This window comes from Schistocerca cancellata, chromosome 3 (assembly GCF_023864275.1).
Source record: "Schistocerca cancellata isolate TAMUIC-IGC-003103 chromosome 3, iqSchCanc2.1, whole genome shotgun sequence".
Lineage (NCBI taxonomy): Eukaryota > Metazoa > Arthropoda > Insecta > Orthoptera > Acrididae > Schistocerca > Schistocerca cancellata.
Genome location: NC_064628.1, coordinates 689,776,199 through 689,798,592, shown reverse-complemented (window position 1 = coordinate 689,798,592; position 22,394 = coordinate 689,776,199). Strand labels below are relative to the sequence as shown.

The 22,394-nt window shown below is 37.9% G+C and overlaps 1 protein-coding gene across 1 annotated transcript in view; it reads left to right on the top strand.

Moving 5' to 3' along the window:
* Positions 1–22,394, top strand: part of LOC126175674 (regulator of telomere elongation helicase 1 homolog) — a 100,138-nt gene that overhangs the window by 75,292 nt on the left and 2,452 nt on the right. Inside the window, exons 13-15 of the mRNA XM_049922598.1 lie at positions 8,197–8,733; positions 8,989–9,133; positions 15,759–15,886. Of these exons, the coding sequence (XP_049778555.1) occupies positions 8,197–8,733; positions 8,989–9,133; positions 15,759–15,838 (762 nt within the window). The 3' untranslated portion in view covers positions 15,839–15,886. The remainder of the gene's footprint in view (positions 1–8,196; positions 8,734–8,988; positions 9,134–15,758; positions 15,887–22,394) is intronic.

Genomic DNA, 22,394 nt, shown 5'->3' with positions numbered 1-22,394 from the left:
TACAAGAGTCGTCAGATTGCGTTTCTGTGTGGAAAATGTTATTTCACCACAAATATAACAAAAGTTATTCACCATATTTACACATTTTCGTCACATTTTTACAAATTTTACACTAAAAAGCACTCTTGAACCAGAAATTTTGCATTAATTTGAGTAGAAACTACATGTAATTCAGTCACAGCAACAGTATCTATGTTTATGACTTATAAACAGCTGAAGAGCATTTGTGTTTTGTTATTTGACAGGTGTGCCAACTCCCAAAAAAAAAATTTCCCCCAAATTTAAAATCTTCACTCTAAAAAATAAAATGTCACTTTACCTTCAAAACGAGCTATTCTGTAATTTTTATGGTTACTTTTGAATTCAGCAGATGGAAATACATGTGAATTAACAATTTTTAAGTCCGAAACATTTTCATTGTTGCCCAGTGTTATTGAAAGCAGTTGCCTATGTGGATGGAGGTTGGGAGGGAGTAGGGAGGGAAAAGTAACCACTTACTTACAGAGGACTGGTGCATGGCACAGGACTGGTGCGTGGCGCACAGGAACACACAACAAAAAACAGTTAACACTAGCTTTCAAGCTCATGCTCTTTTACCGGTAAGAGTAAACACATTGTCACACACAGCCACACAGACACCAAATGTACATCCCCGTGGTAGCGGAAAGACTAATTATTGAATACCAGTTATTGAAAGTAGTTGCCTATGTGGATGGAGGTTGGGAGGGCGTAGGGAAGGATGCATGAGGCAAGGACGGGGGGAGGGGGGGGGCAGGATTGTAAGAGGCAGATCTTGCACTAGAAGACATGGTTGCTGCAGTGGTGATAAAGAGTGAGAATAAGGGAGAAGTTCCAAAAAAAGGGGGAGGGAGGGGTGCAGAAAAAGGTTGTTGGGGGGGGGGGTGGAGGTGGCAGTGTTTCTATTGGCCATACATCAGTCATCTATAGGTAAGTGGTTGCCTTTCCCTTATCTTACATATTCTGTTATCTCAAGTTGATATTAAACAGTTGTTACTATTAGGTAAGTTTCTGTTTTCATAGTTACTATTTCTCATTGTAAATGTATTTGCAAATAAAGTTAAAATAACAATCTGATACCATAACAAACAAAAAGAAGAATGTTACCACTTCTGAATCTATATACTCTGCAAGCCACCATATGGTGTGTGGCAGATGACATTCAGTGAGCAACAATCATTTCTTCCCTTTTTATTCCACCCGTAAATAGTGGGTGCAAAGAATGGGAAGCCTTTGTATAAGCTCAAACATATCTGATTTTACAATCATGATTATTTTGTTAGAAGTATGTGAAACTATCATTGTTACTTTGAAATATAGCATATTAATTGCTGTTTAAATGATTATTAAAGTATATGAACCTCTTACACCCTTTTCCAGTTGCTTGGAAAACTTTGTTGCTCTGGCAATCTAAGATAAACTGCTACCAGTAAGGGATTAAGTTCTAAAATGTGAGGAAGACAACACTGGACGAGGAAAGGTGATTAATTATATTGGGACTTCTTGCCCTGGAAGTCTTTCACTGTGATCTGAAGCTTTTCCCTTATGACAGTGAAGGGAGTTGTTACTTTTTTATTGGTGTACATTCGAGATAGATGGAGTAATAAATAAAAAAAAAAAGGAGCGGGCAAAATAATTTTGATAATTCATATGGAAAGAGCCTTCAATTTATTGTCACTTACAGTAGTGTGACAGCTAGGAAAATTAATGTTAGATTAGGGACAGCTCCCCAGGTGGGAGGAGCGTCTAGCAATGGCAGTGCCAGCAGTTTGAGTTAGTGTATGGAGTTTATCTTACTTCTGCCTTTATTTTCCATGAGCTTCTGCCAGGAAGTGAATATTATCTGTGTTATTATCTGAGTGTCTAGTTTTTGTTTGCATAAAAGCTTGCATATTTATTTCCTGCAGTAGCCTTTGTCTGAACTGAGTAGTGTAGCTGCAGACCATCATTACTGCCACCATCGGCTGATTCACTTTGAATTTGTGATGAGTAGTTTGTCAGTCAGTTTAGCAACAGCTAGACAGGTGATAGGATTGTTCAGAGTGGCAGTGCCAGTAGTTTGCTTTGGTACATAGCCTTTAGTGTTGTTCATAGTTTATTTTCCATGAGCATCTGTCAAGAAGTGAATATTTATCTGTGTTTTTATCTAGTTGCTAGTCTCTGTGTACATTTCAAACTTGTCTATTTACTTCATGCTTTATCTTTTGTGTGAGCTGAATTTCTGGCGAAGCTGAGCTTTTTTTGTTTCTGTTCTAAGAGCTTGCAAATCTTGCGATCTTTGTGTTAAGTGAGAACTCTACAGAGAAGATTTTAGTGTTCATTTATTTCCCTCATTTATATTTAAGCACATCCCAACATCAATAGCACCACATTTGGGTAATTTTCTTCCCTACAGGTGTCTTTTTGTTCTTTTTTAATTAGTTCCACTTCTTCTGTATTTTTGAGAATTTAACAGGTCCCTCCCCCCACAGAATGATGTGGATAGGCACTGTACTTGTTGTGTTTGTGCGACCCATGGAGAATTTACCACTGTCCATAAACAGCTGTAAACTGCAATGGCCACTGTCAACAGGCTTCTGGCTACTGCTGGAAGCTGCAGCGACATTGGGTTCCAGTGACAAGACATGAACAGATTTGGTGCTGTTTGAATGCGCAGGTGACCTGGTTGTCGCTGCATCTTCAGATATACAATAACTGAGTCTTTACTCAAGAGTGAATGGTGGACAGTGATGTGTTTCCATGTTACTGGCCAGAAGGCAAAAGAGGGAATGGGACACTTAGCTGGCCCCTTACACCTTAACAACAGATAGAAAGTCGTACCCAGTGTTTAATACTTCTGAGCCAGCACGGGATGGCTCCTACTGGGACAGTGGCCAACTTTCCTGCTCAGTCCAGGCAAGTGCAGAGGGCAGATACGCTAGTCATTGGGAGCTCCAATTTTAGGCAGATTATAGATCCTCTCAGGGAAATAGCAGGCATGTTGGGAAAAAAGTGCTATTGTGCATTTGACTCAGTCTGTTGGCTGGTGGTAGGTGGAGTGAGGAGGAAGAGCCGGGTGGGTCATGTTGGAGATGTGGAGGAGACTCTGCTGGCAGCTATCGAGCACACTGTATGCAATGGTTGCAAATCATGGCTCATTTTGTCACAAATGACATCTGCCACTTGGATTCTGAGGCCATCCTGTGTTCCTTGTGGTGGATAGTGATTTGGTGATGGCAGCAGCTAGCACCGCATGAGGCATGTAGGCTAAACTCACTATTTGTAGCATTGTTTCCAGAGTTCATTGAGTCCTCGGGTTAACAGTAGAATGGGAGGTCTAAATCGGAGGCACAGACAATTGAGTGGTGGTGTCAGATGTTAATTTCTCAATCTCCATTATAGGGTGGAGAATTTTAGGACACTACTTAATGGTTAGGCATGTACTACATGCAGGAATTGGGTGCTACGGTAGCGGAGCAGGTGTGACTTGCACATGAACTTTTTTATTTTATTTTTTTTTTTAAATTAGAGTAACACCCTGGCACATTATTCTCAGATAATGCCTGCCATTGGAGGTCAGAAGTAGAAAAGGTTAATGTGATATTCATAAACTGCAGGAGCATCCAGGATAAGGTACCAGAATTAGAACTGCCGATTAAAGGTAATAATGCCCAGATAGTATTAAGATTCTAAATTTAGATTGGAATATTTGCCTTAAGGATAGTTAAGACACCAAAAGTGGTGCAAATTTATTGCAGTAAGGAATTTGATAATATATGCTGATGTTATCAAGGATTCTGAATGTGAATCAATCTGGATGAAGTTAAGCATCACACGTGGGTCAAAAATAGTAATCTGATGCTTGTAAAGGCCGCCTGTGTTAGGAATTGCAGTGATAGAATATTTCAGAGAGAACTTCCAGAATTTTATGTGTATGAGATGTAGCTATAAAATAATGGGACTGATACTGTCACAGAGTAAGTACACATGCCAAAGATGAATGACCAATAGCTCTGAAGCATGAAGTCTTCATATGTAGACATCGCAGTGTGGCTGTGGCCTTCATATGTGTAAGAGCAGTTATTTTGTTTTGCTGGAAAAATCATAAGTGTAATAATAAAACAACAAATGGTTGGGAAGTTTCACACGAGGCGTGGAAAAACTGCTACCGAAACCTATCTTTTACTAAAAGAAATGTATAGCAAAGACTGTTTATCATGCATGTGAGTTTTTAAGTGTTTCAAGCATTTCCAAGATGGCTGAGAAGATGCTGAAGATGGCTCACACACAAGACACCCTTCAACATCAAAAATAGATGAAAATATCGAAGAAGTAAGTCTGATTTGATCAAATGGTTTGTTGAGTATTTGATTGATTGCTGAAACTATAGGAATTGACAAAGAATGTGCAACACAAATTTTACATAACCAGTTTAACATGAAATAAGTGAGTGCAAAATGAGTGCTGAAAATTCTCAAGATTGAACAAAAAGAAACTAGTGAAAATGGTTGTACTGACACTTTGAATACTATTGAAAATGATTTTAATTTCTTGGAAAGTGCGACAATGTAATGAATCTTCATTTTTGGCTTATGATCCAGAAACTAAGCCCCAGACCATGGACTGGAAGGGCCCAACTTCACTGAGACCAAAGATGGCTCGAATGAGCAAATCCAGATTCAAAGTGTCGATAGTTATGGAAGTGTATATCCTCACTGGGTTCCTGAAGGTCAAATTATAAAGCTACATTACTGCCTTGAGGTACTTGCTCAACTCTGTGAAAAAAAGGAAAAAATACCCAAATTTTAGAACAACAAGTCACACACGCCATCTCACACTACATTGTTAGTTAAGAGGTTTCTAGTGAAGTACAGCATTCGAGTATTTGACCACCCATAGTATTCACCTGACCTAGCACCATGTGACTTTTATCTGTTCCCCAAGACCAAATGCACATGAAGAGGAACAAGATTTGTCAGTTGAAGCAGTGAAACAAAAAGCGGTACACATCATCAAGGAGCTCGCAGTGGAAGACTTCCAGCACTGTTTCCATCAATGGGAAATTTGCATGAAGTGTTGTAGGAGTTCCATTATATTGAGGGTGACAATAACTAAATATGTATGTTGTTGAAATAAAATGTTTTACGGAAATAGTCCCATTATTTTATAGCCACACCTCGTGCTATTGTAATAGGGGATGACTGGAACTTACCAGGTATCGAATGTTAGAGCCCATGGTCAAAACTGATATCCGAGACAGGGATTTGTGTGATATTAATCTGAATGTGTTGTCCAAAAATTACTTTGAGCTGATATTGAGAGAACCAACTTTGATGTAATGTCTTAGATTTCCTAGCAACAAACAGACTTAAGCTTTTCTAATCAGTTAATGTTGAGAAGGGTGTCAATGATAATAAGGCAGTGGTAGCATCTGCGACTACAGGAACTGAAAAGGAATGTTAAGAAAGGTAGGAAAATATTTTTGCTCAGCAAGAGTGACAGGATACAAATTGCAGAATATCTTAGTAGTCAACATCAAATATTCAGTGCTGAGGATGAAGATGTAGAGCACAGATTGAAAAAATTCAAAAGCATTGTTCAGTATGCCTCAGACAAGTATGTTTCGAGCAAGGTCTTAAGGGGTGGGAAAGACCCACTATTCTTTAATAACTGTGTTAGAAAACTGATACATAAACAAAGAAAGCTTCATCACAGATTCAGGAGAAGTCAAAACCTAGCTGCCAGATAAAACTTGAATGAAGTGAAAATAATCATAAGGAGAGCAACGAGAGAAGCATTCAGTGACTTTGAAACTAAAACTTTACCAAAATGATGATATCATAGATATAAAGGGAGAGACAGTTAATAATTTCAGATTTTTAAATAAGGTGAGAAATGATTTCCTTGGATGCACAGCACACATTTCCAGTGATGCTTTTCTGTAATTCAGTATGTGCATTATTTTGCTCAGTATTCCCCAAATAACGATACCACACTTTGTAACAGAGTAGAAGTAGCTATGGTATGCAATTTTCCTTGTATCCATGTCAGTGGCGTTAGCTAACATTTGCACTCCCAGTGCGAAGCCACATTTTTTTTTTTTTTTTTTTTTTTTTTTTTTTTTTTTTTTTTTTTTTTAATATTATATATAGCTAAGAAACCTAAGAGGTTTTGGTCTTACATGAAATAAGTAAGCAGTTCAAAATCATCTAATCAGTTACTCAGTGACCATTCAGGCCAAAATGTTGATATTTGATGGTTGGAGAGACAACATCACAATTATAAGTAGTCTGCATAAAGCAGTTGTTGGCCACTGATACATCATATACAGGGTGTTACAAAAAGGTACGGCCAAACTTTCAGGAAACATTCCTCACACACAAAGAAAGAAAATATGTTATGTGGACATGTGTCCGGAAATGCTTACTTTCCATGTTAGAGCTCATTGTATTACTTCTCTTCAAATCACATTAATCATGGAATGGAAACACACAGCAACAGAACGTACCAGTGTGACTTCAAAAACTTTGTTACAGGAAATGTTGAAAATGTCCTCCGTTAGCGAGGATACATGCGCTCACCCTCCGTCGCATGAAATCCCTGATGCGCTGATGCAGCCCTGGAGAATGGTGTATTGTATCACAGCTGTCCACAATATGAGGACGAAGAGTCTCTACATTTGTTACCGGGGTTGCGTAGACAAGAGCTTTCAAATGCCCCCATAAATGAAAGTCAAGAGGGTTGAGGTCAGGAGAGTGTGGAGGCCATGGAATTGGTCCGCCTCTACCATTCCATCGGTCACCGAATCTGTTGTTGAGAAGCGTACGAACACTTCAACTGAAATGTGCAGGAGCTCCATCGTGCATGAACCACATGTTGTGTCGTACTTGTAAAGGCACATGCTCTAGCAGCACAGGTAGAGTGTCCCGTATGAAATCACGATAACGTGCTCCATTGAGCGTAGGTGGAAGAACAAAACTAAAATGAGCTCTAACATGGAAATTAAGCATTTCCGGACACATGTCCACATAACATCTTTTCTTTATTTGTGTGTGAGGAATGTTTGCTGAAAGTTTGGCCGTACCTTTTTGTAACACCCTGTATATGGATTGCAATAACCCCTTCAGCGTCAACTAAATCCTGGAGATGGTGCACTGAAATGCTGAAACTGGTAGCTATACAGTAACTTAAGGATGGCTGTAGGTGTTTAGTTTTCTTACAGTGATGAACGGCCGTAGTCCCCCAGACCTCCTGGCACAAGGATGGACATATAAAAAGTTTGCTGATGATGCTGTGGTGTAGACGAAGGTGTCTATGATGAGTGGATGTTGGATACAATACAACTTGGACACAATTTCTAGTTGGTGTGATGAATGGCAGCTACATATAAATGTAGAAGAATGGAAGCTAATGCAGATGACTAGGAGAAATAATCCTGTAATGTTTGAATATGGTATTAGTAATGTGCTGCTTGACACAGTCACATTGATTAGACACCTAGGCATAACTTTGCAAAGTGACATGAAATGGAATGAGCACGTAAGGACAGTAGTAGGGAAGGTGAATGGTCAACTTTGGTTTATGGGAATAATAAAAATGTGGTTCATCTGTAAAGGAGAGCACATATAGAACACTAGTATGATCCATTTTCTGAGTCCTGCTCGAGTGTTTGGGATACCCACCAGATTGGATTAAAGAAAGACGTTGAAACATTTCAGAGGCGGGCTGCTAGATTTGTTACTGGTATGTTAATCAACGTGTGAGTATCATGGAAATGCTTCGTGAACTTGGATGGGAATCTCTGAAGGGAAGAGGAAGTTCTTTTTGTGGAACACTATTTTGAAAATTTAGAGAACTGACATTTGAAGCTGACTGCAGAATGATTCTACTGCCACCAATGCACATTCCGCCCAAGAGGCATGAAGATAAGACAAATTAGTGCATGTACCAAGGCTTGTGGATAGTCATTTTTCTCTCACTCTGTTTCAAAGTGGAACAGAAAAGAAAGTGAGTAGTAGTTGTACAAGGTATCCTTTGCCACACATCATACAGTGGCTTGCAGAGTATGTATGTAGATGTAGGTGTAAATGTACTTGTATTTGTACTTGAACTTGTGCTTGTTAAACTGTTGGCCAAATATATGATTTTTTATTGTGCTTATTAGTTTATTGTAATGGACTGTGGTATTTTGCTTTGCAGTTTCCATCAGCATCTGTGATAAGTATTTCAGATGTTTCTTTACCACCTGTACCAGCATCATTTGGAACAGCGATTGGTCGTTTAATAAACACCAAGGAAGACAGTCATAAATCATCAGATGATAATGCGACTTCATGGTCAATGAATGAATATACAACTAGTGCCTCCACTACTCAGAGTTCAGCAATGAGTAACAATCCGTTCACAAATGGAAGCCTTTTGGATGCTCTTGAACCCCATACTACATGCATTAATTTGCTGAATGAAATGCCTGACAGTGTATCCAAGAACAGAGGTACTATTGATATTAAAGGGAGCAGTTCACAACCTCCACCAGCCAAAAAGAAGAAGATGAAGATGGCACCTTTCACATATGTGCTGTCTGAATCAAATCATAACACTTCAGAAAATGCAATCCCCTTGCCTCTTTCTACTAACAGGTTCAAAGAGGTGTCTAAATACAGTTCCTCTTCAGGAGCTGTACCTAGTAAATCTGGCACAGACAAACTGGATGATATTACAAACTATGTAAAGAAGGTAAGATATTTATATTTGTCTTAATAGTTACTAAACATTACAACTACCTTTAATGGTTAAACAGCAAATTATCAAGTTGTTTCAGAACAGAGTTGTTTCACAGTCCTATTTTGTCACCATATGCCCATTCTCACCTCCCTCTCCATCTCCCTCTCTGCTGCCCCCCTTCCCCCCATTTTAGACAATTTAACACTTAAGTCTATAACCATCTATTAAGTTTAGTTCCTTTAATTAACACTTGTTAAATATTTTCAGGTAAAAGGTGCACTTGATACTGAAAATTATCAGAAATTTATCTCTGTTGTGAAAGAATACAAGACTGAAAGTAATGTGAAAAAGCTCCTTCTGCAACTGAAAGATATTTTCTTACGGTCAAAGGAATTAAATCCATATTTCTTAGGTAAATATTTTTATTTGTATATAACATTGTGAATTCTGAAAAAAAAACATTCTTAATGTTTCTTTATTTTCTGTGATCTGTTTCATAATGTGAGTGAAATACGGGTTGTTCAAAAAGTCTCTCCGCAGTGCCGTATGATTGTTAGCTGTGCGTGCTGTATGCCGCATTGAATATACCGAAATGAAACTCAGTGAAATACAAGTTATTAATTTATTGAATATTCATTTTTACTTGCAAATTTTCACATTAAATGGTGAAAGTGTGGCCCCTGTTGTTGAATACACAGTTCAATTCCTCTAATAATATGGCACGTGCAGCTAACAATCATATGGCACTGCGGAGAGACTTTTTGAATACCCCGTACCTTAATTCAGCTTAGCCATGCACCTGCTTTTGTTTAATATTTATGCATTATTATGTTTGATTTATATTAATTTTTAGGCTATTACCACAATGTTTGTCACAAAAACTGAATATACATGCAACTTTTGCAATTTTTTTTAACATCATCATGCCCAGCTGTGGTGCATGATTGTACTTATTTTACTGATATCGTTGCTTTCTTTTTTTCTCAAAATATCTTCATTTTCTTGCGTTGGTTTTCCCTATGTTCTTCTGCCTGTGTTCTCTTCAATGTAACATTTGGTTTAGCTTTAAAGTGATGCTTGTTGTTATAGATGTATTCAAGATATAAAGAAACTGCGCTCTCTCTAATTAATTTTGATTATCAACTGTTGTTATTCACATGTTCGTGTCTTTATAAATTAATATAAGGTGTACCCAAATGAAAATGCAGTTACAGTTATATGGAAAGAAGTTTTAATAACAATTATAGAATTACAGTTCACGTGGAACAGTATGACTATACATAATTGCCACTGACATTGATACACCAATCCCAGCATGTAGGAAGAGATTGGAAGGCTTCAGTGTAGGAAACTCCTGGGTCACTGATGGATCTGGTTTTCCATGGTATGCTGCACTTCCTTGCCACGGTGGAGTTCTGAAATTTCGGAGATTGTTTTAAGGGACCGAAGATATACAAGTCACATGGGGAGATGCTGGGGCTGTAAGGAGGATGTTCTAGGACCTCCCATTCATATTTCTGAAGGAGCTATCCCATTTGAGAAATTGCCCTTGTACTTGTTCTTGATGGTCTGCTTGAGCCTCAGAAATGTATTGCAATACTGCCCAACATTAACTGTTGCACACAATGTTAGCCAGTTGTTAAGTAGGCAGTTGATAAGTAGAGGTCCTTCTTCATTGAAAAAGAAACTGAACATCACTTTCCAGCCTTCGTGGCACAGTGGGCTTTTTTTGAAGAGGCGAGCCCAAATGTTACCACTCCCTCCCTAATCATCTGTTTGTAGACAGGGCCAAACTGGTGACATCACCTTTTATCACATGCCACAATCTTAGCAAAGAAATCCATTCCTTGCCCTATTTATCTCAACAGAAGGGTGAAACTAACACCCATTTTCACCGTCTTCTGATCTTCTGAAAGATGCTTGGACATGCACTGTGCACAAACTTTGCCATAAATAAGCTTCTTACAGAGTATGTGATACACTGTTCCTTTGCATGTTGACAGTTCAACAACAGTATCATGTGTGGTGATCTGATTTTTCATCTGTATGAACTCCTCCGCAACTGAAATCGTGGCACTGGTGGTGATAACATGCATCTGCCCAGGGCATGGCATGTCCTTGAAGTTTACATTCCAGTCTCATAACACTGACACCACCAGAATACTGTACACCATGTGAGACACTGCCCTCTATATAGTCCCTTTCATCCTGTTTTAAATTTGTGAAGCATGCTCCTCTTCTGTGTGAAGAAATTGGATAACCACTCTTTGTGCTGATCAGGAGGAATTCGTTATGAAATTAAATATAGAAACAACTCTCTAGAAATGAGGAAATGGCTGCGAAGCCGTCAACTCCACATGTGCAACTGATAGTAGCACCATGTCATCTCTTGGTAAAAACATTCACCCACTGGAATTACATACAACACCACTGCAGCGAAAATCTCCTTTCCAATTAGGCGTACCTTATCCATCTGAACAAATGCTGCCAGAAACACCATCTTTTGCAGCCATGTGTATCTTTACTAGCCTAGTCAATGTCTTCAGTTTGAGGAAACAATGTAGGATTAAGCAAGAAAGTCACCAAGATCTCCAGCTCAGACAAGGACTCCTCTCCCCCTTCCTTACTCTTGCTCATCTGTTACTTGGAACGATCTACTAGCTTCTGTTGTACTGTGTCAGGGTACTACTATGTGGTAGGTTGGAATATTTTTTATTTTCCTTTAGTTGTAATATCTCTTTTGAAGATAGTTTGTTTATACAAAGTGACATCTATATTCTAAAACTGAACAAATACGGTCATAGATTCTACAGCATTGTCAGCCCTGCCTGAGTTGAGACCTCTGACTTTGTTTATCTGCCAGATGCAGCTGTTAACATCATCAAAGGTTCGCAGGAGAGATTCTGTGAAGTTTGGAAGGTAGGAGACGAGGTACTGGTGGTGCTAAAACGGTGAGGGTGGGGCGTGAGTCATGCTTGGGTTGCTCAGATAGTAGGGCGCTTGCCCACGAAAGGTAAAGGTTCAGAGTTCTAGTCGCAGTCCGGCAACCAGTTTTATTCTGCCAGGAAGTTTCATATCAGCGCACACTTCGCTGCAGAGTGAAAATCTCATTCTGTACATCATTTGTTTGTTCATAACTGTATTTGTGTTTGAGCTGACAGGTAATACAGTTTTATCGCATTATCTAGATATTTTTTCAGTTTGACTGTTGAAGAATATTCTTTCTGTTTTCATTTATTTGTGATAAGACACATACAAGTCATGGAAGTGTTGAAAAGACATGTAGGATCTCGTACGAAAGAATCAAAAATTTTACTGGTGCTACATATGATTTTTGTAGCAATGGAATCACAATTTCAGCTCGGTGTAAGCTGCTCGTAGTCTGTTCAGAAGTAGTGTGTATGAATACTGTTAGCAGAAAAGGAGCACATCTCTGTATAAGGTGCGAGATAATTGTAAGGGTCAAATTCTGTTATTACATTTATGCACTAGCCAGATGCAGGTGAATGTAGCATAGACATGTCAAATAACAACAAAAATAGAATGGTGAATGTAATCACTTTGTTAATACAAATATTTTTTGTCACAATAATAGTGAGTATCTTCGCAAAATAATATATCTTTGAGTGAACAAAAATACTGAAACGGGAAACTGTTTAAATAAGCTTGTTTGTCAACAGTTAATTTATTTGATAACTGCTGACAGCTATCTGTCACCTCACATGCTCCTAACACCCCACTGAATGCTCAGTCTGTGACATAAGACCTTGCATTCAGGAACAATGCATTTATCACAACCACCACTACCACCACCACCATCAGACCATTACTTTTGGAAAATAGCAGAATGAAAACAGGTCTAAGAAAATTGTTATCATAATAAACTGCTCCTCATAAAATGTAAACAGTTTGGAAAGTAAGTACCATATTTACTCGAATCTAAGCCGCACTTTTTTTCCAGTTTTTGTAATCCAAAAACCGCCTGCGGCTTAGAATCGAGTGCAAAGCAAGCGGAAGTTCTGAAAAATGTTGGTAGGTGCCGCCACAACTAACTTCTGCCATCGAATATATGCAGCGCTAAACAGGCATGCTTTGTAGGCACAGAGATAAATACTGGCACCAAAACCTCTGCGTCAGTAAAAAAAAGGAAAAAAAAAAGAAAGTGGAAGATGAGCATTTTTTTCTCCGGCCCGAGTTTCGACCACTGCATTTTCATACATTGTCCAACGAAGTAAATACAAATTCCGTATTGTTCATCTTCGAATGTAGCAGAATTTCAATGTACTACGAAAATCCGACTGGCAAGACTGTTAGGGATGTTTGTCAATATGACCAACTCTACGTTCTGAATTTTTTCCTACCTGTGAGAAGTGATGGTTGCTAATAGGAACCTGGTGAAATGTGAATCACATGCAGTATTCTCTTCACCATAAGAATAATACGAATATAAACATTCTGCCATGTATTCTTTCGTGTTTGCTGCTATCTCATTTAAATCCTATCTGCCTAATAAACTACGAAACTAGAGTGAGACAACAGCAAACGTGGAAGAATATACGTATCGTGTCATGTTTATATTCATATTATTCTTATGCCAAATAGTGATACAGTCATAAATGAAGCACGGCAACTGACTAGATTTTTAAATCTGAGATGACTAATTTCTGTGCAGAATTTGATGTACTAAAGAAGCGACCGCAAAGATTTTCAAATGGAGAAAAATTTTCGGCTAACTCTCGTTCAGAACATGTTCTATCATACGCAGTCTATTATTTGGTTCTTGTTGATCATTATCAAAGAAAGCAGCAGTGTAAGTAACAACAAATAGCAGTCTCTTGCCATTGTTTCGCTAATGAGATGATTCCTTTTTTTTTTTTTTTTTTTTTTTTTTTTTTTTTTTTTTTTTTTTTTTTTTTTTTTTTTTAGCGGCGGTAGTGAGCACAAAAGCAGCCATGCCGCGAGCGGCGACAGGTCGTAAACACGCACTATCAGAATGCGACAAACAATTCATGACGCAGTACACTAATGCATTTTCAGCTTAGAGCAACGTAAACACCTATAACAAAGAAAATGGCACTTATCAGATCCAAGCAAAATAAGCAGCCGATTCAAACCAGACAAAGCACGTGAAAAAGGAAGAGTACCCGTATAAATACGGACGGAGCACCTGACGCATAGCAATGGCTACCTGGTAAAGCTTAACTGCTAAGCTTACGACTCGAACCAAACTACTGTAGCTGTATCGTCTTTCATTCGACCTAAATTGTGTCTCATATTACAATGGACCAACTTTGTTTCGATTTGGAGGTGCGGCCTAAAACTTTTCTCTCCCCTTGAATTTCGAGTCTCAAATTTCAGGTGCGGCTTAGATTCGGGAATTTTTTTCCCCTTTATTTCGAGTCTCATTTTTCAGGTGCGGCTTAGATTCGAGTGCTTCTTAGATTCGAGTAAATATGGTATGAACTGCTACAGATGTGGGTATTTTTAGACTTGTGGTCAGTTAGTATATTATATTCAAATACTAAGGTAAAACTAAAAGAATGATACTCCTTGTATTAAAAGAACATTACACTGCAGCTTCACTGTTTTATAACAAGGAGCACTTTATTGTTTAGATATTACATAAAGCATTAATTGGCAGCAATGGTGGATAATTGTTGTATTACATTCATGCTCCAACCGAGATTTTAAAATTCAGTTTATGAGATTTTTTTGTGATGACAGCATCCTCATGAATATTCCCTGTTGTCATTAAACCACACAGTAAAGTAGCATGTCCTCAGTAAATTTAAAAGCTATGATTTTTGCCAGCTTTCAGGCATGTCACAGTATCAGAGAGACCATGATGACTAATGTTGCAAGGGCTGATCACTCAGGTGGTGTGTTGCACTTCATCTATTAAGATGGCTGTTGCTTCTTTTTCATGAACTACATGTTATTTTGACCCCTCTGCAGATACCCCTCCAATTTGATTGCACCTGTCGTATGTGTCTCTGCGTTGTTGAGGTATAGAACCCACCCCCCTGTGGCAAGGTATACACTTCAAGAGTGCATATGTGTAGCAAGAAACGAAATACGTGTCAGGATACTGAGGATGTATCAGACTTGAAAAGTGTTTGGCATAATCTTATATTTAAACAATGGAAAATCCAGGATGGAATAATGACACTATTATGAAAAAGACCAATTGCCACTCTCCATATAGTGGAGATACTGAGTCACAGACGGGCACAACAAAAAGAGCTTTTGGCCAAAAGATTTTCTTCAAAAGTGCGCGCGCGCGCGCACACACACACACACACACACACACACACACACACACACACACACACACACACACACACTACCACTGTCTGTGGCTGCTGAGGTCCTACCTGGTCGTGCGTGGAGTTGTGCTTGCGTGAGTACGTGTGTGTGTGTGTGTGTGTGTGTGTGTGTGTGTAAAATTTAAATATAATTATTTGCAATTGAAGAATTCCTGCAGGATGTTTCCTTCTGATGATGCTTTGCTAATCTGCTGAAGTACATGTGCAGGTGAGCAGAGAGAAAACGTGAAAAAAAAGACAAGCAAACAAACGGAGAAACATACCTTCCTTGTGTTCTTGGTGGCTGATTTAGAATTTAAAGTATCTGAATTTGAATGACTGATATTGCAATTTGGATCTTTCATTGAGCAAGTTTCAGATGTGATGGCAGAGTAGTGAAGCTGCTACTTGCCATCTGTATGATGTATTGTCACATTATTTGTCTGATTTCTTTTATGTACATGTAAATATTAATATATTAACAGAAAATTGTTAATTGAATACTAACAATGGTATAATGAAAGGCAACTGCACACCATGTAGAAGAGACTGTCATATTTGATGGTGGGTGTATCTCAACTATCAAACCACAGCAGTGGCTCCCCGTTCTACCTCCCCCCCCCCCTCCCCCTAACTACCCTCTTTTACCTTTCCCCTGCCTCCATTTTCCTCTCCTCTCCGCCACTGTACAGCTTAACTTTATACGTACTCAGAATTAATTTCTGTTCACAGGTTTCCGAGCATTTTTAAAGGAGGATCATGAAGGTGAATTTTACCGAATGTGCGAACTTTGGAATGTGACAACTGTTTGAGATGCAAAAGGTTGTAATGACAAGCTGTGCTCAAGATCTGACTCTTAGGTTGGTATATTTAGCTGCGTGTATTTCAAATATTCTTTTTCAGTTGCTACCTGTTTCAGATGTCATGGACAGCATAAATGCGTTTGCCATGATGTGAGACAGTGTTTATTTAAACAAGACATGGTTTGCTTTAATGGATGCTGAATTGAAGTTGCTTAGAGTACTATGGGCACAGTTGGAAAAGGCACAAACAGTGGAATGTGACACTGTTAGGCAGATACTAGTACACACAGTTAAACAGGATGTAATAACAATATAGAATGGCATGACACTAAAGTTCAGAAAAGTGAAGGGAAGAAGCAAAGTATGGCAAAAATATCACAGCTTAAGGTAAACAAGGACGATCAGTTAATGGAATAGTTGCAAAGATGATACTTTCAAAGTAAGAAGGCTAATTTCTTGCTACAGGCAGCCTTTATTAGCTTTCCTTGGGTACTAGGGCAGTGATGTGGGATGGCTGAAGTTGGAGGTTGGCACCAGTGCCTGTTGAAACTTCCATAGGTTTGGAAGGATTTATATCGCTATAGTTTTTATCATATTTGCTTTAGCACTTTTCATCAAAAGTATGTTTTCCTTTATGTGTGTGTGCAGCTTGTTGACTTTCACTAAAAGCTACTGTGTGAGACCACAAGTGTTTGGAAAAGAGTCATCAAGTGAACATGGAAAAGAGTCATCAAGTGAATATGAAATCACCTCGTCACTGCGAAAATAAGACCAATGTGACATCATTGCTTCAAGGAATCATCAATTTCAGCTTAGTAAATGTTGTTGAAGGCATAAACATACATTGCATATTTGCATACCACAAGAATTCTGTATAGTGTGTTAACTGCATTTGAGAATATTATCCTGCAAATGGTTCAACATATCATAAATTTACCCATCCCCAAATCTTCAAGGTTGCTTAATAGGCAGCCATATACCAAGTAACAATGAATGTTCTTTATCATTAGTGACAGAAAAGTGACACTGCACTCTGTCAGGATTGACAGTCAGTTTTTAATATAATTAATAGGGCTGAGTGCACAGTGAATATTAATGAAAGCAAAAAATGCTCATGTAAGAGTTTGAGTATTTTATCATCTTGCTTGAGCATTGAGAGTATGGGAGTGTTTTACATCACTGTGATGTGTACCAAACATCGTGGCGCACACACCAGTCTTATTACATGCCACAGGGTGACTGTGGAGATTAGTATGATAAGTTTTTCATGAAACAGTCTACAATAAACCGGAGAGCCTGAGCCCATGAGCTACAAAAATCAAATAATGTGGAACATTCATAGGTAATAAAAACTGTATATATTTGTCATAGGGAGTCACTTGCAGTCCTCCTTTATGTCAATTGCTGTTTTTATTTTTTACTTTCATTAATTTATAATTTTCAAAAAGACCTGTTTCAGGCAATGCCAGCTATCTAGGAATGTATAAAAAATAACAATAAATCACAATTGGTTTTTAATTTTGAATTTACATATTTTGTAATTACATAGTAACACCATTTCTTGCGTGGTATCATTTTATATTAGAGGGCACTCTTTAATGCTCAAGATGTTTTGCACCAGTCAAATTTCTTTTAAAATTATAATATAAAGCTACAGGATGCGAGTATGGCATTAGTACATGACAGTGAACTGATAGTTTTGTTTAGACTGGTTACTCTGTATCTGTGAGATAGGGTACATTATAAAACTTTTATATTAAAAATAGAGAGAGAATTTTTTATTTCATAATATTACAGTCACAGGATTAGAACCCAGTTGTAATTCATTTCTAATGTTTATCAGATATGAATGTGGGCAATATTACACGGAATACGTCTTTCTAAAATAAAAAAAAAACAGCCATTGACAGACAGAAAATAAGCCTATTTTGTATTGGCAGATAACATCACAATACAATGCAAGACACAGTGTGTTTGGTAATGTAATTATGTAGATTTGGTACAGTTCTGCCTGTGCTGATGGTGATGTGTGTATGAGGTGTGCTTGATTGTGTGTGTGAATGGTGTATGTTTCCCTTTTGCTGATGAAGGCTGTGGCCAAAAGCTTTTAGTTGTACCTGTCTACAACTACTTAACGTGTCTTCTTTACAGTAAGTAGCAATCTATCTTTTCTTATATTGTTAATATTTCTACATAGAGTTTTCAGTGTTTGTTTCCATGTTATTTTCATCACATTCAGGTCTAAAAATTTTTCTCATATTGTCCTGCAAAATGCTGTTTTAGATAGTCGATTCTCCATCGAAGTTCTTCATTTTTTCTTATCCTCCATTCCATGTTGTTGTCATCACATTCAGATCTAAAATATTTCATTAATATTTTTCTTTCCAATATTAATATTTTTTCTTTGTCTTTATTTCTGAATATTAATACTTCACATCCATATAAAATGTTGTTGGTATAATAGTCAGTTTGTGCAAGTGAATTTTGAAGTTACTATTAAGTAATATTTTCCTTAAGTTATTGATAAGACTAAAAAGTGTCTTAATCATTATTGCTAGACAGGTATCTGTCTCTATATCTGTCCTATTGTTGTTAGTAAAAACACTTCCTAAGTACTTGAAACAGCTAAATGACTTGAAGTGAATACCATCTACAGCCAAAGGTGCAGCACTTCAGATTTTCTTGGTTATAATTAGATATTCTGTCTTTTCTTCATTAATGTCTAATACTGTTTTCTCAGCAATTTTGTAATAATTTTGCATAATTCAGATTAATTCTGTTTTGGAACCACATGTTAATGCTACATCATCTGCATAGCCAAGTTTAGTACTGTTAACCCTGCAGGTGGATCCCTTGTGGATTAATTTTAATAAATTCTCAATCTATTGCCTCTGTGATGAGGTTAAATAAAATAGGTGAATTGGCATCTCCATGCCTCAGTCCAGTGTACACACTAAAATTTTCAGTTTCTCCTACAGGTGTTCTTTATACGATATAAAATGTATTCTATACACTTTTTAAATAATCTGATCAACTTTGAGAGTATTTCAGATTCCTTTGTAATATTTAGGACTGTCTGTCAATTTATGCCATAGTGGTTCTTTTTGAAAATGGGAACATCTACACTCAATTCCTACATCTTCTCAGTTATTTGTCTTGGAGTGAATAAATGATGTAATATAGATCTACACTTTCCAGTCACGTTAACATGACCACTTGTCAAAAGCTGGAATTAACTACCTTTTGCAGCGGAACCGACTGCAAGATGTGCAGGAAGAGAGTCAGTGACGTTCCAGAAGGTGTTAACAGAGATGGGAGCCATGCCACCTCCAGTGCCAAGGCCAGTTGCACTACGTTTCTCAGTTGAGGATCCATGGCACATAGAGCCTGCTTGCAGTGTTCACACAGATTCTTGATTAGGTTTAAATGCCAGGGGAGCGTGGTAAACTCATCCTGGTGCTCTTCAAACCACACATGTACACTGTGAAATGTGTGACACATTGCATTGTCCTGCTGGTAGACGCCATTGTGTCGAGGGGAAACAAATTGCATGTAGAGGTGGACATGGTCCCCGAGGACCATAATGCTCCCCCCTCCTTCTGATGATTGTTGCAGAGTTTCTGCTTGTGGACATTTCACACTGTACACACCAGTAGCCATCTGTCTGGTGGAGCTTAAAATATGATTCATCTGAAAAGGTCAGCTGTTGCCACTCCCCGCGTTACAACAATTACTGCACTGTTTCCCACGTCCCCCAACATGCTTTATATATCCTCCAATGCTAGTGCTGCCACCTGATGTCTGACTGTTGTTATTGCACATTGACATTGAACATAGGTGGTGGTCACGTTAATGTGACTGGATCATGTATTTCTGTGGAAACGGTATTGGTAGTCCTAAACTAGTCCTTCAGTTATGGGGATCAGCCTGGTTAATAGGAAAATCTGTAGGATTTTATAAGTGGCACCCAGTAAAGCAGTTGCTCTGTAGTTACTGCACATGAGGGAATCATTCTTCTTAAATTTGGGACATACACCTGCACTTTTCCAGGCTTCAGGGATGGTTTATGTTTTCCAAATTGTAAATAACTCAATGCATATCTGGTCTTCACTACAAGTATTGTTATTCTTTATTACTTGCTGTACTTCATTAACTATTGGGGTGGTGACTTGTACATAAGCCGTATCTGGTTGTTCACATTTAAAGTAAGACTGTCAGTCATTACAGTAGAGTAGTTATAATAATTATAATTTTGTGTGGGTCACTGGCCTGGTGCAAGTTTTTCAATTGGACGCCACTTTGTTGACTTGTGTGCCCCTAACCTACCCCAGTTATCCAATCAGGGATAGGAGTCCTACAGTTTAATGTGGAATATGAACCACGTGTTGTTCTGGCAGTCCTTCACATCATTGAAAGGTAAAGGCTAGGTTAAATCGAAGACTGAAAACTCCAAGGTCCAACCAGGAATCTTATCACATGCCCTTTTGGTTTCCGGTCAAGTGCTTTACCACTAGACCACCAGGCATGACATAGTAGAGTAGTTGTGAAAAGTATGTTTTCCATCTTCTTGTATGTAACTCTGTTGGTCAGTATTTCCCTCTGCTGATCCTTGATAATCTGTTCTCTTTTAGTGAATTTACCTAAAGATTCTTTTAAAAATTTTGATTCAGCTGTCTTGCCCTGTGATGATTGAAATTGGTCTCTGGTTCTCTTATGATATTATTGTAGTGTTCCCTTTTCTCCTATCTTAGCATTCATTGTGTTTCCCGGTGGATTTTGTAGTATCTCCCCTTCATTGTAATATTATTTCTTTCCTTATTCCTTTAAAAATATTATATTGAAAAATACAGTGGAATTTTCTCATCTCACTCAGATTGAAGATTCCACACAACTTGTAAATAATTAAGTATTTTCCACTTTTGCAAAAATAATTGATTCTGTTACAAATTATCATTATTTTGAGAAACCAGTGGCAGTACCATAAATGGTTACTGTCTCCCAACTATAACTGAAATCTGTTGTATATAAATAGTGCTCAACTAGACCGTACAATTCTGAATGAATGGTTTATAATATGGGATACAATACCGTTCTTTAATTTCAGTTTCAATCAGACAAAATTAAGCTATCTACAATAACAAAAAAATTATTTCCTAACAGTAATTAATCCCTTGGCTTGCCTTTACAAAAGAATAGTTCGCCAGTTATAATAGGAAATAGGTAATCACAAAATTTGCCTCATTGCAGACATGAGAAAGTCTTTAAAAATATGATCTTGAAATATGTTTTTTGTTCAGAGACATTTTCCCCCAAAGAAAGGAGCTACTGAAGTGCAAAGGGGACATGGAGATATGACCAAATTTGGTTCAAGAGTAGTAACTAGGTAAACAGAGAGGAATGCTTGTGGTACCACTTTTTGAGCCACTGAAGGATTCAACCTGAACAAGATGTTATCATAGCACACCACAGACATTTTATGCAGGAAAGCTATTATTAGAAACAATTAATTGCTGCTGAGAGTTGTTTCTTGCTCCAAATGAAAAATCAGACAACGTCTTAATAACTTGGCTTGCAGATGGCTTTCCTGAAAATATCATTCTGTGATAATTCCGTAAATAGAGGTTCTATGGACAGCTGCCAGATTTATTATAGCTCTTCCTTCAACAGCAAATTTTCCAGTTCTTTGTTGAAGGTATATTGGGCGAGATGTATTCAGAAAAGTTATGTGAATGTGACTATATATGTGAAAACAAATAAATAGTACCATATGCACAGCTACAGATCATTAAATGAGGATGATTTTATACTCATTTAGTTACTCCACCAACTTTTGTGTCAAAGTTCATGAGTTACAGTTGATTCTAGGCCTGTTAGAAGACTAGACCCTCAAAACAGGTTTTGACCCCATCTCAGTACACACCACATATAATTATTTCATATGTCTTACTGGTTGTGTTATTGTAAATGAGTGAACTATGTTACAACCACTGAAGTTAAAAGTTTGATAGGATTCCTGGATCTCATGTTTGGTTGGATGTGGCCAGATTTCAAAATGAGTTGTCAAGGTATTAAACAATTGCTCTTCTGATGTATAATGGGGTATACCAGATTGTATATAGTAGTACAGTTTTACCTTTTAATGACTGTGCATTGACAATGGCTGCAGTTGTTATGAGTCAGCAGGCCATCATATACAACTCAGATGTAGTGCACTTACAAATGTGTATGGCTGATGACAGCTGCTCACAAGTTTAGTCAAATAGTTTGTTTGTGCTGACTCTAATGAACTGCCACTTTTGATCATGTGAATGCTGATTTCTGTCTATTGACTGCTTGTGAGTTGTCACTTTTTAATCTGTGCAGCTTTTCTGCCATAATTGGCAACAAGAAACAAGGCTATTATAGAATCAAGGAAAAGAAATGATTTATTGACTAGATGAGGTAGATATTAATATTTTAGTGGTGGAGTAAATATCCCCAAGGTTACTCTGAAGATCCAGCGTAATAATCAGATCTCATCCTGTGCAGTGATACTAGTGTCAAAGACTGCTTCCAACTGCATATT